Raw genomic sequence first — 18,449 nt, 5'->3', positions numbered from 1 at the left:
AAAATGAGGAAATAAGGTGGGTATTTATAGGTGTGGAGGAGGGACCTAACAATAAATAAACATAATCATAAAGGATGATCTTGAAAATTCAATGGAGAATTTTGATGTCATGGATGATGTCAAATGGTTCTAGATCTTTCTATGGTAGGTGAGATGAAATCTCTTTTAACGGAATATCTGTTTTCGAAGCTACGTTTGAATAAGATAAATTCCTTATTAGGATTTGGTGTCTTCATAAGAATTGTAGATGTAGAAGTCTAGTTTCAGTTAGTTCAAGAATCATCCAATTTGGAGTATTCTACATCGAGATATGAATTTTATTCTACAAATACTCCATTCCGTCACAACACTATGTCTTGCAAAGATCAATTTATTTGATCTACTTAAAATCCGAATCTTAAGATATGTTTTTCATGAAAGTTGTAGGTAATGATGTTATGGTTATTCAGAAATTTGAATCACCTAATTTGGACCATCCTATGAAAAGTTATGCCCAAATTACTTTAGGCATGAGAGAACATAATCAAAATACTTTTAGAACATGATCAAAATACTTTAGAACATGATCAAATTTCTTTAGAACATGATCAAAATACTTTTAGAACATGATCAAAATACTTTAGAACATGATCAAAATCTTTAGGCATGAGAGAACATGATCAAAATACTTTTAGAACATGATCAAAATACTTTAGAACATGATCAAAATACTTTAGAACATGATCAAAATCTTTTCATGCCTTCATATAAGGACTTTTGATAAATCAACAATTTAATGCATTTAAAAGCCAATATAAGTTAATATAAGATAGGTAATTAAATTTCATATATTTAATAATCTATGCATTTGAAATTATGATATGAAAAATCCATAAAGTTTCATGCTTGAATTAAATAGAAAACTTTGATAATTTATTTGGACTTCATGAAAGAAAGGATCCATGAATCAATAATATTTATGGGTTGTTACAAGTGCCCAACTATTCATGCAAATTCCCCTAAAATTTGGAGGTGAATTGTGTACCACAGTCTGAGATGATAGAAAGGGGCACCCCATGCAGCCCAACTGTTGTACATTGTAGTCCTCTCTGACTGGAATGAAATGAGTTGACTTCATCAATCTGTCAACCACAACCCATATATTATCAAACTTTCCCAGCTTCTTGGGAAGACCCACCACAAAATCCATGGTTATCCTTTCCCACTTCCATTCGGGAATGAACATCCTCTAAACTAAACCTGCAGGCCTTTGGTATTCATACTTTACCTGCTGATAGTTCTAACCTTAGCCACATACTTGCCTATGTCTTTCTTTATGCCCAGACACCAATAGTCATTTTAAATCTTGGTACATCTTGGTCACACTTGGATGAATAGAGTACCGCGAACCATGAGACTCGAACAACATCTTCTAAACTAGACCATCTACTCGGGGAATACATATCCTTCCTCTAAAATTGAGCACCCCATCTGCATCAAGGATTGCATCTTGGGCCTTGCCCAACAAGGTCTTCTCTCTTATTTCATTCAAGTTTGCATCCTTAAACTGCTTAGCCTTTATTTCTTCAATAAAAGTTAGCCTTAGCTCAACACTGGCCAGCACCCTACCCTTTTCTGAGATGCCTAGCCTCATAAATGTAGGTCCAAGGCCTGAATCTCTATAGCCAGGGGCCTCTTATAGGCTCTCAAGCAGGCTAGAATGCCCATACTAACTAGTTTCAAGCTTAATGTGTCTACCACTATATTAGCCTTACTTGGATGATACTGCATGGTCACATCATAATCCTTGAGTAACTCCATCCACCTTCGTTGTCTCAAGTTTAAGTCCTTCTGGGTGAACACATGTTGTAGGTTGTAGTGGTCAATAAACACTTCACACTTGACACTATAGAAATAATGCCGCTAGATCTTTAGAGCAAACATTATCGTTGCCAACTCCAAGTCATGAGTTGGATAGTTCCTCTCATGAGCCTTCAACTGTCACGAGGCATAGGCTATAACATTCTTATCCTGAATCAACACATCACTCAAACCTGAATGTGAAACATCACAATAAATAATGAAATCCTTACCTTCAATTGATAGGGTCAAAATAGGTGTCGTTGTCGGAAGAGTCTTGAGCTTTTAAAAACTCTCTTCACATTTATCAGTACACTCAAATGGTACCTCTTTCTGAGTCGGCCTAGTTAAATAGATGGCGATAGAAGCAAAGTTCCCCACGAACGTGAAGAATCGGTGATAATAACTGGCAAGCCCCACAAAACTCCTAACTTCAGTCACAAAGCTAGATCGACCCCAGTTCTTGACTGCTTTAATTTTTTGGGAATCTTTCATTACCTCTTTTTTGAAACCACACACCCCAAAAGGCAACTGAAGATAACCAAAATTTGCACTTAGAAAATTTTGCATACAAGTTTTGTTTTTCCAAGACACCCAGAATAATACGAAGATAGTCTGCATGTTCTTCCTTACTCTTCCACTAGACCAAATTATCATCTATAAATACAATTACGAAGAAGTCTAAGAATGGCTTGAATACCCCATTCATTAAACTCATGAAGGTGGCAGGTGCATTGGTGAGCCCAAACGACATCACCAAAAATTCATAATGCCCATATCGGGTTATAAAAGTTGTTTTGGGCACATTCTCAAGTATAATGTTCAAATGATGGTACCCATACCTTAGATTAATTTTTGAAATGACGGACAAACCTTATAACTGATCAAAAAGGTCGTCTATGTGAGGTAATATGTACTTATTTTGAATGATGACCCTATTCAGTTGCCAATAATCTATACATATTCTCATTCTCCTATTATTTTTATTAACAAATAAGATTGGAGCACCCCACGGGAAAGTACTAGGACAGATAAAATATTTATCAAGGAGTTTATGGATTTGAGTCTTAAGCTCTCTTAATTCTGTCGGAGAAATGCGGTAAGGAGGAATATAAATTGGGAGAGTGGCCAGCTCCAAATCAATGCAGAAATCTATGTCTCTATCAGGAAGCATACCCGAAAAATCGATAGGGAACACTTCTTTGAACTCAGACTATACCAGAATAAACTCAATAGAGAGAGAACATCAACATCCCGAATATGAGCCAAATATGTCAAAAAATCCTGCCCCACTATTTTTCTAGCCTGGAGAAAGGATATGATCTTAGTTGTCTTAGGTTTGTAAACCCTTTCTCGCTCAAACCTTTCCCTACTCGGGATTTGTGATCTCTAGAGTAACGATCTTAGCATTATAGTTAAGCACAACATAATAGGGGGAAAATCAAGTCATGTCTAAGATCGTCTCAAAATTAGTCATGTCTAAAATTACCAAGTCAGCCCAAGTGTTATATTCCGTAGTTTTGCACATTGGACTATTCATGAGATAACGGATATAAATCCAAGGACTTTTAATTTTGAATTTTAAAATGGCATAATTCGGTTGTAAATGACAAGTTATATGGATATTATATGTGAAGTTAAAGATGACTTAAGAAGGACCCTTGAGCCAAATCAAAGTGGAAGCCCTCAAATATTTTTTTTCTTAAAGTCACATTTTTGGGTGGGATGACTTTGGGAGGCCATAATCCTTTAGCATTTGGGAATTTGGGAAAACTCTAAAAAAGAAAGTTGTAGACAATTGAAATAGATTTCCAACCTTAAGTCGTGGGTCAGAAGGAGACATCGGAATAAGAAGATATAGATGTTTTAAGGCGGAAGGGTCGAGCTGAAAAGTGGATTCGGCCCAACCCGACTCCAACTCAGGTCAGGCCCAATACCCTCACCCTTTAAGGGATATTTTCAGCCTCCCTTCCTCATTTTTAGACCAAGAATACCCAAAAATTTCCAAAGAGAGAGAGAGAAGAGAATCCTCGAGAGAAACATCAATTTCGACCAAAATCTGAGCCCCGAATCCCGAAGCTCATAAAGAGAAAAGTGTTGTACGTCGCGTTGCCTTCAATTTGGGCTAAAAATCAACCAAGAAGGAGTGTTAATATGGTTGTTGCATACTTAAAGTAATATTAAAGTCTCTTTTTCATTGTTAACAAATTTATTTAGAGTTTTAACGAATTAGAACGGAGAAAATAACGTTATAAAACTCGTTTGTTGTTTTGTTGAGATTTATTGATTAAGGGGCTATTTTGTGTGGATTAAATAGATGGAATTATTTGAGTTATGATGTATAATAATTGTTGATGTTGTTGATGAGTTGTTGTTCTTGAATTTTGAAGAATAAAGTATATGAAGATATAGTATATATTTTGGAACTGTTGGTATGATATTTGTGGTTATTTTGCAATAATATTTTGGGGACTATTTCATGGTGGTTGCAAACTGTTTGTGGGATAGAGTATCGGGGGATTGGCTGTAGTTGTTGTTATTGTTATACTATGGATATACGAAAATAAAGAAGTGAATACAAGCATCGACATTCGAATGTATATTGGATTGTTTTGGAAGTAACTTAAGGATGGATTTAATTCTATATTGATATGGAATTCTTGGTATTGTTGTTGTTGATGTTTTAATTGTGTTTGGCTAAATTGGAATTTTGAGGATTATTACGTTTGTAGGGGAAATGTTGCCCGAATTTTGCTAAGTTTCATTTATACTTGGATTAGTTAGTAAGTGATATGGATATTTAACTATGGCATATGTTATCTTAATTTTAGACCCACAAGCTCGAGAAGTAGATGTTGGACATTTAGATAGAGTTTAAGGTATGTAAAGCTATCCCTTCTTTCTTTTTGGCATGCCTTAGATTTAAGTAATGAATGATATGAGTTTAGTGTAATTCTATTCATAAATTTTGAATGTAATTCACGATCCTTATTTAATTCTTGATGTTAGAGATCCTAATGTGATTGAGCTATTACCCCTCAAATCCTCTATATATTGAATAATTGCTGGTGTATAAAAGTCCCTATTTTTACAGACTTTATCATAATTATCGTCCTTAACTTACAATAGTTGTTCGCTTCATCTTGTTGCATTACCTACACTCAAGTTCGCGATGCGGACTTATCGTGGACCACACTGCCTCGCAGATTAGGTTCAAGTTTTAATTTGGTCGCTACATGTCAAAAGTCTGCGATGCGGACTTGTCGCGAACCATACTACCTCGCAGATTAGATTCAAGTTTCAATTTGGTCGCTACATTTCAAAAGTCCGCGATGCGGACTTGTCGCGGACCATACTGCCTCATGTTTAAATTATTGATTTCGCTTGGGTTATTCCTCATGGACAGATCTGCATCGCGAACCTGTCGTGAACTACACTGCCTTAGCTAATTAATTCCCTACTTTAGGTATTCGAGTGTTACTTATTCTATTGAGTCTCAGACGATGATCTAATTATATATGGTTGCTTATGATATTCTACTCATGCATACTGTTATTACCTCTTTCACTGAATCCCAGGCCGGGTATGTTGTCATGCACAGTTTTACAATATTATTCACCGAGTCCCTTACTAGAGGGTAGGGTACGGTATATGATGATATGGTTATGACATCGAGTCCCATAATGGGTCGGGTATGATAAAGTGTACACTACTTTATTTACCGAGTCTCTTGCTAGAGGGCCGAGTACATATATATATATATATGATGATATAATTATGACACCGAGTCCCATAATGGGTCGAGTACGGTATATGATGATGATATGCATGACTTCATTTCATAAGACATAGGTAAAGTGATTTATTGATTATCATACTTGTCTCTTGAATCTTTATTTCAGATGTGATCTCCTTTATGGTATTTTATACTTTATATACTCAGTACGTATTCCGTACTGACCCCCTCTCTTCGGGGGGCTGCGTTTCATGACCGCATGTACAGATAATCATTTTGGGAATCCTCTAGTTTAGGATTTCCACTCAGCTATTTTGGAGTGCTCCATTGTACTAGAGCCTAGATTTTGGTACCGATCCTCTTGATGTATATATATGTTTATTCAGGGGTATGGCGGGGGGCCCTATCCCGCCGTATGATATTATTGATACTCTTAGAGGTCTGTAGACATATATGTGGGTTGTGTATAAGTTTGTTCGGCTGAGTCTATACGATGTGCTATGGATATTGACATGTAATGGCAGCCTTATCGGCTTGCGCGTCCTTTTATGATATGATAGTGGTGACTCCTCAAGAGACAAATGATAGGAATGTATTATATGAAAATATCATGAACCATTGGAGTTCTTATGTAAGTTATCATATTATTCGTGGTTCATCTTGATAACATCTGATAGGTATGTATGTGGGTGTTCAGGTCGGACCCCAGTCACGGCCTACGGAGTTGGATTGTGACACTAAGTCTGAAAACCATAAACCAAAATAGGACAAGCACGATAGACATGAGTGACTATAACAAATTCTCCAATAGGGGTAAAAACATAGATCAGGGCATCAAGTAAATTACAAGTTGCATCAAAATTCAAGGCAAATTGTACTGACACGTATAAAATAAGTAGAACCAGATCAAACAAAATAGTAGTCATTTGGTCACAGATAATAATAGTACCTATGAGCACTGCATCAGATGCCTCAGCCTCAGTCTTGCCCGAAAAGGCATAAAATTGAGCCTAGACGTCCTGAAAAGCCACCTCCCTACCTAGCTGCACTACCCTCGACCTGCATTACTATTACCTTGGCCTCCATGGGTTACCTGATTTCCTCCTCTCCCACCTTGTGGACATCCTCTACCATTACTATCTCCGCCCATCAATACAATTGCTCTAGTCTACTATGGCGATAGGTCAGTCTTGTAAGGGTGGGGACACTCTCTCCTCTTTTGTCCCAACTCTCCACAATTAAAACAGTCATACTCAAAGGTGCTTCCTGGTATGAAAAAAGATCCCTAGCCTTTTTGGACAGGATTTTGTTGTGCAGTACCTGAGAAACTACCCATAAAAGCAGGCAAGCTAACTGAATTGGCCGGGTTGCAATTGTCGGCCTGCCTGATCCTCTAGAATAAGATCCATGAAAGTTACTTTTGTTTTTTGGCTTCTTAACCAAAGCCTTGACCTTCCCATCGTGTCGCACTCCTTCTAACTTTTTCATGAAGTCTGTCACTTGAAGAGGTCATATGGACAAACAACACCTGCAACTCGAGATTCAATCCCTTCACATATAGCTAGATCATATCCTCCTCTGTAGTCACCAGCTGAGTAGCCCTGGATAGTGCGTGGAACTTAGCTTCATATGTAGCAACAGTCAAACCACCCTATTCTAAGGCCATGAACTCATCCTTATTGTGATCCCTTATGGTCTGAGGTATATAATTTTCTCGAAATAGAGCATGGAACTGAACCCAAGTAAGTTGGGGCAAAACTGGAGAGCGGCACTCCAACAAAGCCCTCCACCACTGCTTGGCTTCACCTTAGAGACAAAAGGACATGAACTCAACCTTGTGCTGGTGGACTATGAACCTATTTAGATAAGTTTTTTTAAGGTGCTTATAAGGTGAAAACAGTTTATTATAAGCTAAAATAAAGTTGGGGTAACCCAACTTATTTTGTTTTGGCTTATAAGTTATTTTCAGCTTATAAGTTATTTTAGATAAGCTAAGTCATATAAATCCAATTATTTATTAGGGCTTATTTTAAGCATAAAATAACTTTAAGTTGACCAGTCAAATACTCAAAAAAGCTGAAAATAACTTATAAGCTAATCCAAACAGGCTCTATACCCAACTTGTTTAGTCTCTCATAACAATCAAGGATGAACTCATAGGAATCCTAACTCTCAGAACCATGGAACACTGGTGGCTTCAACTTCAGAAACTTAGTCAACATGTCATGTTAGTGCTAATCATCACTGGGACTTGACCATAAGGGATGGAAGAGTGAAGAAGGTTAGATACCAATTGGAATCAAGTCATAGCACGAAGGAAGAAAGATAGAGAAATTTTTCTGAAGTTATGTAGCCTCTCGAAGAAAAGTACAGATGTCTCTGTACCATTTTGCAAGACTCTACTAGACTCATTTTGCTACAACGAGATCAACGAACCTAGGTCTATGATAATAATTTCGTCACCACCCAGAACCATCGTGATTGGCACCCACTCTAACCCTTCTATGGGAGAACCATGATTACAACCCAACTAAACAATAATGACAAGAGACAACATTTGAAGATGTTAAACAAGTTTAAATAGCAGTTTTAAAAAGTTGAGTTCTCGTACAGGATCCATATCGTCTTAGATATCAACTCAAATGATCAAGATAACAATTCAATCCCCCATCCTTTATTGGATCACCCTAGACCTCATCTGACTCAAATTTTGTCCAAGTATAACTTAGGCTCAATATTTTCAAGTCACTACCCAAAATATTTCAGGTCTCATTTCCTTCTCCTTTGGCTTATCCATAACGACGGGAACAGGTCGTTACATGTATTAAGTCGCCCGATCAGTTTAAGTGTGAGTCAACTTTTCGAGATAACTTCAGGGTGCATTTGATGTCTTTTTCCTTTTCTTGAAAGGCATAGTATATAATTAAATAAACAAGCACTCAAATTTGTTCTCAACTTCCAAGTAAACAGTACTCCAATTTTGAGTATGAATATCTAGACATCTCAACTCGTTTTTGAGTTTCATCAAGTCTACACTTCGACAAGCCTTGAAGTTTTGTGGGACTCTACAAGACGAAGTCTAATTTCAGTTAGAGTTCTTAGAGACTACTATACCTTAAATCTTAGTCATGCCTATATAAAAAGTAATATATTCCTTTAAAGAGGCATCTTGAATATCTCACAACTCTTAGAATGTTCATAAAGAGATCAAAATATGATCAGATTTTTCTTGACTCGGATACTTCAAGAAGATCCATAAAATTCTCCTTACATGGAGATCAAATAAATTCGAAGAAAATTCAAATCATCCTATGTTCGAGAAATATGATACCAACAATCCTCGAATCATAGATAAATTTCAAAATAAAGAATTAAGGGCTAATCAGAATTCTGCCCACACTATATATTAATAAAATATTTTTAATTTTACATATTTTGTTTATGGTTGAAGACTTTGAAGTTTATTTGTATAACTTACAAAAACAGTACTTCAATAGTTTTGAAGCCCAATACCCCACTCAATCTTCAAGGCTCATTTGCTTGTTCTTCAACCCAACAATGGTGAGATCTTCAATTCAATTTCAAATAGCTTGAAAGTTTGGATCTAAACTCAAACAAGATTAGACAATATAAATCTAGTTTCGAAAACAACAAACTAAAGGATTAATTTGAAATAGATTATTTTGATTTTCAATTTTTTCAACCCATTTTTTGTAACAATTTCAAGGCTAGATTTGTGAAAATAAATCTATAACTCAACTCTGATAACAAATGATGCAACATCGAGTACACACACAAAAAAAGAAATAATAATAAAAGATAGGTTTTTGAGCTTCATGCTTTCATTTCAAGCACCCTTCAATCCTTCAAAATAACGACTCAATGAAAAGTCTACGAATTTCTTAGCTCGATTTTATGTATGAATTTTTGATAAAACTCGACTTGCATCAATAAATTATACTTAATTTATTATTATTGTTGTTTGTTACAAAGTCATTCAAATTTATCTAATATTATACCATGTAAGTCAACATGAGGAAATAAAGAAGACATTTTGTATGATACTTGGTGAAAGCTTTTGCTGCATCAATAATTCAATTTATTTGTGTATCATTTTAGTTTTTGTCTTCATCCATTTCATTCTAGGAACTATACAAGTGTCCTAGTTGTTCCTCGACATGAATATATATAGAATACAACAACTCATATATTAGTCAATTTATTCTAGAATGACATTTTAAATACCTTATGAAGTTACAAACATACGTGGTGCTAACAAGGTTCATTAAAATATATTAAGGAAAAGACAAGTTGTGACTTCATACATACTATTATAATTAAGTTCATTTTTTTAATTAACCAATGATCAGATAAAAGATAGAAAAGAATGATCAGATAATGTCATTGATTAATATGTCTACATATCATACACTATTGCATCCAATAGGTTAGATAGCTTGTTATTCATTCCAAGAAAATTAATGAAATACATTATTAATCGACCACATCTTTTCACTGACTCCTCACCACCATCAAAAGTTATTCCAATTGACATTATTCTTCTTGTTTAACGTATTTTTCGACATAAATATTTTTATATTTCTAAATAATTTAATATTAAACTTCATAATATATGTCTAAATATTTTTTTAAGAAACCCCATGCTCAATCAAATATTTTTACAAGATAGAAAATGGAGGGCAAGATAGGTTATATCATAATGGTAGTATATGAATCATAAATATTAGTTCAGGAAACTATGGGTTTCTCCGTAACGAAAGCGGATCAGCAGCAATTGTGAGTCGCATCACCGATCGTCGGAATTCTCACTAAGCGAATGAATTGCAGAGCGTTTTACTAACCCTAGCCGTCATTTAATGCGAATTATTTTTTGTTTTCCTACACCCATAATGTTGTATTTATTCATAAGAATTAGGGCTACGAAGGAGGACAAATTAATGAACTAACGAATAATTAACACCCCCTTATGAACGGACCCAACCCAATAGTTATTTCCAACAATAATTAATCTCATATTATGTCATAGTATGAAGTATAATGTATATTCATTTCGCTATTTTTATTACTAATAGAAGTTATCATAATTGATTTATTTTGTGTTGATAGTCAAGGTACTACAACTTTTCTTTTTCCGACTTGAAACTCACTATGTTTTTTGAGGATATATAGTTTATTTGTTTGACTTTGGATGATTGTTACTTATTATTTTATATTATGTTGTATTGTATTGTTTTGATGAGTATAAATATTTGGATAAATTGTATTATTATTTTTTTGTTATAGTATGTTACACATCAACGTGTGAAAGAATAAACTTATAATACTATAAAAAAAAATAAGATACGGAGCAGAATTAATATTTAAAAAAGCCAGGATGAAGAATAAAATAAAATTATTAAATAATAAATGAAGGTAAAAGAAGAAGAAAATTTAAGACGCGGTCACATCAAATCAATCATTACATAAAATGAAAAGTTTTGTCATTATATTATAAGAAATTTAACAATATGATATAATAAAATTCAAATAATGAAAGCAAACATTGATTCAAGATAACACAACCATCCAAACAAGTATTACTTTCTTCATTTCAATTTATTTGTCTCACTTTTTTTTAGTCTATTTCAAAAAGAATGTCTCTTTTCTTTTTTGACAATTCTTTTAATTTCAATTTTTTTCCATGACGTGCATGTTTAAGATCACGAGATTGAAAGACATTTAGTTACAGTTAACATTTGATTTAAGAACATAAGATTCAAAATTCTTTTTTACTTTCTTAAATTTTGCGTCAAATTAAATCAAAACAAAATAAATAAATTAAAACGAAGAAAGTACTATTTATCATCCATTTTAGCTTACCAAAAGAAATAAAACCTCTACCATCAAGCAATTAGATATATAATATAAGCGGACATGTTGGCAAGAAGCCATCTCTGAAGAAGAGTCTACAGCTTCAAGAAGATGAAGAGAAAAACAAAGAAGAAAGAGAAGAAACTGAACGGACAGAAGACATAGAAGTCTCCAGAAGAAGATAAGATATTTATGTGTCCAAATAATGGACAGGTTGCATCACAGCCATTGATTTCCCATATTACATCACAGCCATTGATTTCCCATATTACATCACATCCATTGATGTTCAAGATAACATCACAACCATTGAAAGCAATCTTGATGGATCAAATCTGGACCATACATCTCAATATACAACACCTGTACATAAAAACAAATTTAGTTAGTTTGTTATTTTTTCAGCCAATGAGAATAGCACAAATATGTAGGATTTTTGTTTTCTTTAATAGATTATTAGTTAGGTATTTGTATATAAGATGTGTAAATACAAGATTGAAAAATATACAGAAAATTACCAAATTTTGTATCTCTTCAATTTTGATTTCCTTCATGGTATCAGAGCACTGATCTCGATCCACCTCTCAATTTCCGTATCATCATTTTCATTACTGCTGTCACAGCTTCACCTTACTCACAAAAGGCTAAGCAGAAATGGGTGACAATGTTGCATCAGTTGCTGAAACTGGAAATAACACCATGGTGACTTATGATGTAGGCCACCCATATCACCTCAATCCTTCAAATTCCCCTAGGATGAATCTCATCCACTCTATATTTGATGGAAAAGGTTTTCCAGGATGGAGAAGATCAATCTTCATCGCCTTGTCTGCAAAGAAGAAATTAGGTTTTATCAATGGATGCATTAAAGCACCAGAACCAACATCTAAAGATTATGAACAATGGAGCTGTGTAAATGATATGATAATAGCATGACTTTTGAATGCACTATCTCTAGATATTAGAGATAGTGTTATTTACTCGAAAACAGCTAAAGAGCTTTGGGATAGTTTGGAACAAAGATTTGGAAAGCTGGATGGAGCTAAACTCTATCAACTTCAAAAGGTCCCTTTAATGAAGATACTTACAATGATTATTCTTATATTTTAACCATAGTGGATGACTATAGCAGGAGGACATGGACTTTTCTCCTGAAAACTAAATCTAATGCATTTCCAGTCCTCAGAGATTTCTTATTAATGGTGGAAAGACAATTTGAAGTAAAAGTTAAAAGGATAAGGTCAGATAATGCCTTAGAGCTTGGAAAAGGATCACTAGAGGCTGTTTATCTCAAATCAACAGGGATCATTCATGAGACATCTTGTGTAGCTACACCTCAACAAAATGGAATTGTTGAGAGAAAACATAGACATCTTTTGGAAATAGCAAGAGGGTTATATTTCCAGTCTAAAGTTCCTATTCAATACTGGGGTGAGTGTATACTCACTGCCACTCATCTCATTAACAGACTGCCTACTAAGGTCTTGAAAAACAAATCCCCATATCGAGTTCTTTTCAGAAAATCACCATCCTACAACAATTTTAAGTGTTTTGGATGTTTGTGTTTTGTTTCTAGTCTGGCACAACACAAAGACAAATTCCAACCTAGATCTAAAACATGTGTTTGTTTGGAATATTCTCAGGCTCAAAAGGGGTATAAAGTTCTGGATATGAAAACCAGGAAAGTGTTTGTTTCTAGGAATGTAAAGTTTCATGAAGAACACTATCCTTTTGCCAAAATCCCTCATTCAGGTGGGACTCTTTTTCCACCATTTGATCTTGCTGCTGAGCCTACCAAACCTATCTCTATCTCACCACATTTTCATTCACCTATTACACCTTCACCCTCACCCATACCCACACCTAACACTCCTAGTCCTTCATCAGATTCACCATCTACTTCTCAAATCCCTCCTCATAATGTCCCTTCTGGCTCACCTTCTATTTTTCCTGACCATCCACCATCTCATGCTCAAATTCTACCTCTTTCCACTAGACAATCAACCAGAATTAAACAGGCACCTGCTTACCTTCAAGATTTCATATGTAACAGCATTCAGTTGACTGATGTTATCAATTCCTGCTTCATTCATCCCACTACACCAACCCTTTTCTCTTTTGCATCTCTATCTTTCTCCAACCAGACTCTTCTTCAATCCTTTTCACAAATTTCAGAGCCTACAAGTTATGCTGAGGCAAGCCAACACCCTAGTTGGGTTCAAGCAATGAAAGCTGAAATTCAAGCCCTACAAGATAATAACACATGGTCAGTAATGAAATTACCTGCAGGAAAGAAACCTTTGCCATGTAAATGGGTATTTAAAGTAAAACATAAATCAGATGGATTCATAGAAAGGTTGAAAGCCAGACTGGTCGTAAGGGGGGATGTTCAACAAGAAGGCATAGATTTTACTGAATCTTTTTCCCCAGTGGTCAAAATGACCACTATTAGATGTTTACTCACAGTTGCTATCAAGAAAGGATGGAGAGTGTCTCAACTTGATGTCAATAATGCTTTCCTACATGGTGAATTACAAGAGGAGGTATATATGAGATTCTCAGCAGGTTTGGAACCTCCTTCACCTAGGCATATTTGTCTTCTCAAAAGTCTTTGTATGGTCTTAAGCAAGCATCTCGACAGTGGTATGCTAGGCTTGCTGGAGCTTTGAGTTTCAAAGGATATACTAGTTCTTTAAATGACTATTCTCTATTTTTCAAGACTACTGGTGGTCTTGTTTCCATTATCGCAGTTTATGTGGATGACATTTTACTCACAGGTGATGTTGTTTCCAAAATTCTTGATGTTACTTATTTTCTCAATGTTGAATTTAAAGTCAAAATGTTGGGTGATATCAACTATTTTCTGGGTATGGAAATAATCAGGGAACCCTCAGGTTTCATCATCAGTCAACGACAGTTTACTATGAATCTTCTTAAGGAATTTGACTGCTCTGGTTCAAGTGTATCCTCACCTCTTGACCCTTACATGAAGTTGCAAGCTGATGATGGACCTTTCCTCGACAACCCCACTGCATATCGGCATCTAGTTGAAAAATTGAATTTTTTGACTCATACTAGACCTGATCTCTCCTATGCCGTTCTGTGCCTTAGTCAGTACATACAGTGACCTTGTTTTTCACATTTCTCAGCTGCTCAGAGGGTGCTTCGTTATCTTAGGGAAGATCCAGGCCAAGGTATTCTTCTCTCATCTATGCCCTCTTTTGATCTCCTTGCTTTTTGCGACGCCTACTAGGCTTCCTGCAAGGACAGTCGAAGATCAGTTAGTGGTTTCTTTATTACACTAGGAGGTGCCCCTATTTCGTGGAAATCAAAGAAACAGATGTCTGTTTCCCTCTCTTCTGCCGAAGCAGAGTATAGATCGATGAGACGAGTTACAGCGGAGCTTACCTGGTTAGTGCGTCTCCTGGATGACCTCTCTACTCTTCCCTCTCTCCCTATTCCTCTTCATTCTGATAGTCAGGCAGCTATTCATATCGCTCGGAATCCTGTCTTCCACGAACGCACAAAACACGTTGATTTGGATTGTCACTTCGTGCGTCAACAATTTCTCTTCGGTCTGATTTCACTACACTTTGTTCCTTCTCATCATCATCTTGCCGATTTGTTTACCAAGCCTCTCTCTAGAGCTTCTCACCGTGTGTTAATGGACAAGTTGGGTGTTATGACCCTTCCCCCCAACTTGAGGGGGGATGTTGGCAAGAAGCCATCTCTGAAGAAGAGTCTACAGCTTCAAGAAGATGAAGAGAAAAACAAAGAAGAAAGAGAAGAAACTGAACGGACAGAAGACATAGAAGTCTCCAGAAGAAGAGAAGATATTTATGTGTCCAAATAATGGATAGGTTGCATCACAGCCATTGATTTCCCATATTACATCACATCCATTGATGTTCAAGATAACATCACAACCATTGAAAGCAATCTTGATGGATCAAATCTGGACCATACATCTCAATATACAACACATGTACATAAAAACAAATTTAGTTAGTTTGTTATTTTTTCAGCCAATGAGAATAGCACAAATATGTAGGATTTTTGTTTTCTTTAATAGATTATTAGTTAGGTATTTGTATATAAGATGTGTAATACAAGATTGAAAAATATACAGAAAATTCCCAAATTTCGTGTCTCTTTCAATTTTGATTTCCTTCAGGACAAAGTAGAAATTCTTTTTGTTAGGCTTAAAAGGTCATCTTCCTGTACTACAGAATGTAGTAATGTGTACTATTTAATCTCATCCCCTTCCCAAAACAGTACTGTCAAGTTTTGTCACTTACCTGTATTGATGCATATTAAATTATAATAAATTATTTTAGTTTAGAACCAAAAGAAAAAAACACTATATAATATAAAGTCCCTCCACAGCAATACTGCAGAGCAGAAGCTAGCATTAATTATTTTCCTCTCTCTTTTCTTTTCTCTCTCTCCATTAGGATCAATGGCTGTTTTTAACTCTCTTTCAACACCTTTTTTAATTACCAAATCATCTTACACTACAAGGACAATAAGGCTCCCTCTCCACAGACAAGTGGTGTTTGCAAGTGTTGATCATGACAATATTTCAAACAACATCTCATCATCAACAACAACAATAATTAGTCCTCCTCAGATCAAATCAACTTCGAAAAATAAGCTTACGGTATTTCATTCTTTTTAATAATGATGACAGTAAGATTCGATTCACAACAACTTCTGTCTGCTTTGATAATCTATCAAATTATATTAGGCCTAAAAGCCTAATTTAATATGATATCATTTATTGCTCAAGATATATCAATTGATAGAGATAACGATTATGTTTGTTTATTTATCCTTCTTTCTGCTTAGAACATATTGATTCGACCTAATAAGTAGAAGGACTAATCATCCGATTGATAGATTTTGTTTTAAAAATTTGAAATAATATTTGGAGATTATTTTAAGTAAGTGATTGTTTATCAAACTAACACGTTATTTCAATTTCAATTTCAAACTGATAATTTAGAAGTTTCCCACTCACCAAAATCTCGTCTGTATTCTCATGTCCAAACACAATTTTTAAATTTTAAATAGCCTTTTTCAACTCAATTTCACTTCTTAGTACTATTTTCTTTTTTTCAAAATATCAATCAATTCATATACAATCGTCTATTGCTCTTTTCATAATATATTTATTACTATATGAATATATATATATATAGGTATTTGAAGATAAGTCAACGGGTATAGTTTGTTATAGAGATGAAAATGGAGAGATCATATGTGAAGGGTATGATGAAGGCCCTCGTTTCTACCACCAACTCCCAAAATCTCCTTCTAAATCAAGGTATATTTATGTAACAAAAAACTATTAGTGTAATAATTAGAACATACATATATATATATATATATATAACGTTATTAGTACAACCATATAATTAATTTTATTTTTGATACTTACTATAACATGTGAATATCCAGAGATGAAGAAATTGTAGAGCTCATCCAAAGAAATTGGCTTCATATAGCTGATGTTGCTGTGGAATGAACACATTTTTGTGCAGTCTCAACAAGCTTAATTGACTACATGTTTGGAGTTCAAACTAATTAGATAATGTAAGATGAATATTATGTATTCATTTTGTTCTATTTAGACTCATAGTCATCGTTGTTCTAATAGCTAATGTTTTGACAAAACGATAAGCGATATTAGTACGATTGATGTATTGGAAATTCATTTTGCACTTTTTTCAACAACAAAAAAAAATTTTGTTTGGTATCTCATTTATAAACTTAAATTATTAGAGAAAATGTATGTTAATTTATTTAATTACATCATCAGCATGTCCACAGTTCACGCATATGCGGACCTAATCTTTTTTTTAGGAATGTCATGATCCTGATCCGCCGTAATTGGCATCCACACTAATCATCTGACGGGAGAACGATACTACACCTAAAACTCAACATATTTAAGGAGACAAGACATTTAAAGTTGCGAAAGCAGGTTTAGATAACGAAATAACGATTGAGTTCCCATAGACTCAGAAAACCTAGTCAATCAATCCCAAACAGGCGTAAATTTAACGCCGAGTACCTGAAAATCGTTGTACCAAAACTTCTAACTAACAACAAGTCTAAAGGAAAGGGGATGCAACCCTGAAAGCCATAAAAATAACAACATTTGAAAGCCTATGTCCCGAAGGAAGGACCAACATAGAGATGATGTCATACCCCGGGAGGGTACCCTAGACGTGGCCGGCACTCGAAGGCCATTTCTGACCTCCGAGCGAACCACCTGGTCCAGTCACACCTTCATTCAATCATATTCTCTTAGCGGAAAACTCAAATAATGAAATACTGATCATATATATATGGGGGCCGAAGGCCAAGCATTTTCAAACCAACAAAACAATATAATAAGACTCCTCAAAATAACAGTTCAACCTCCCCATACTCTAGTCTATGAAGCCTCTATCAAAGTATAAGAGGTGCCAATGACAAGTCCATGGCTACCAATAATCAAAATAAAGAAAATGGCAACAAAACTATACATGGAGGCTCAACATCCTCCGAAAACTAGAAGGACTCACCAACTAGCTCAGGGTGTATGTGGATCTTCAACGGAGCGCCGGTTGATGATCTCTAGTACCTGTCTCTGCATCATGAAACGATATAGGCCAAATGGCATCAGTACATGGAATGTACGGGTATGTAAAATGGCCGAATACAATGAACATCAAGGAAGAATTAATCAACTCAGAAGCTCAACTCAAGAGGAATAACAACTCAAACAAATGTTCTAAGTCTAAACAAGAATATGATTTAGACGGGACCAATCACATACAATTCAACTCAATCTGACTCAGAGTACTATCAAGACCTATTTGGGAGTTTCTCTTAATCGACAACCATCACTTATGAGCCAGTGAAAGTACAACAAACCGACGTTGTTGCCGCGTCCGTTCATACTTTGCCAGGGTATGAACGAATCAAAAAATCATGGATCCAATCCAACCAGGTC

At 35.2% G+C, this 18,449-nt stretch overlaps 1 protein-coding gene across 1 annotated transcript; it reads left to right on the top strand.

Annotated features, from left to right (window-relative positions):
- Nucleotides 1–15,807: 15,807 nt before the first annotated feature.
- On the top strand, nt 15,808–17,201 carry LOC129889114 (uncharacterized). Its single transcript, XM_055964274.1, has 3 exons — nt 15,808–16,106; nt 16,648–16,772; nt 16,907–17,201. The coding sequence occupies exons 1-3, from the start codon at nt 15,906–15,908 to the stop codon at nt 16,971–16,973; spliced, it is 393 nt and encodes a 130-aa protein (XP_055820249.1). The 5' UTR covers nt 15,808–15,905; the 3' UTR covers nt 16,974–17,201.
- The last annotated feature ends 1,248 nt before the right edge of the window (nt 17,202–18,449 follow it).

Source organism: Solanum dulcamara, chromosome 1 (assembly GCF_947179165.1).
Source record: "Solanum dulcamara chromosome 1, daSolDulc1.2, whole genome shotgun sequence".
NCBI lineage: Eukaryota > Viridiplantae > Streptophyta > Magnoliopsida > Solanales > Solanaceae > Solanum > Solanum dulcamara.
This window is presented reverse-complemented; position numbering and strand designations above follow the sequence as displayed.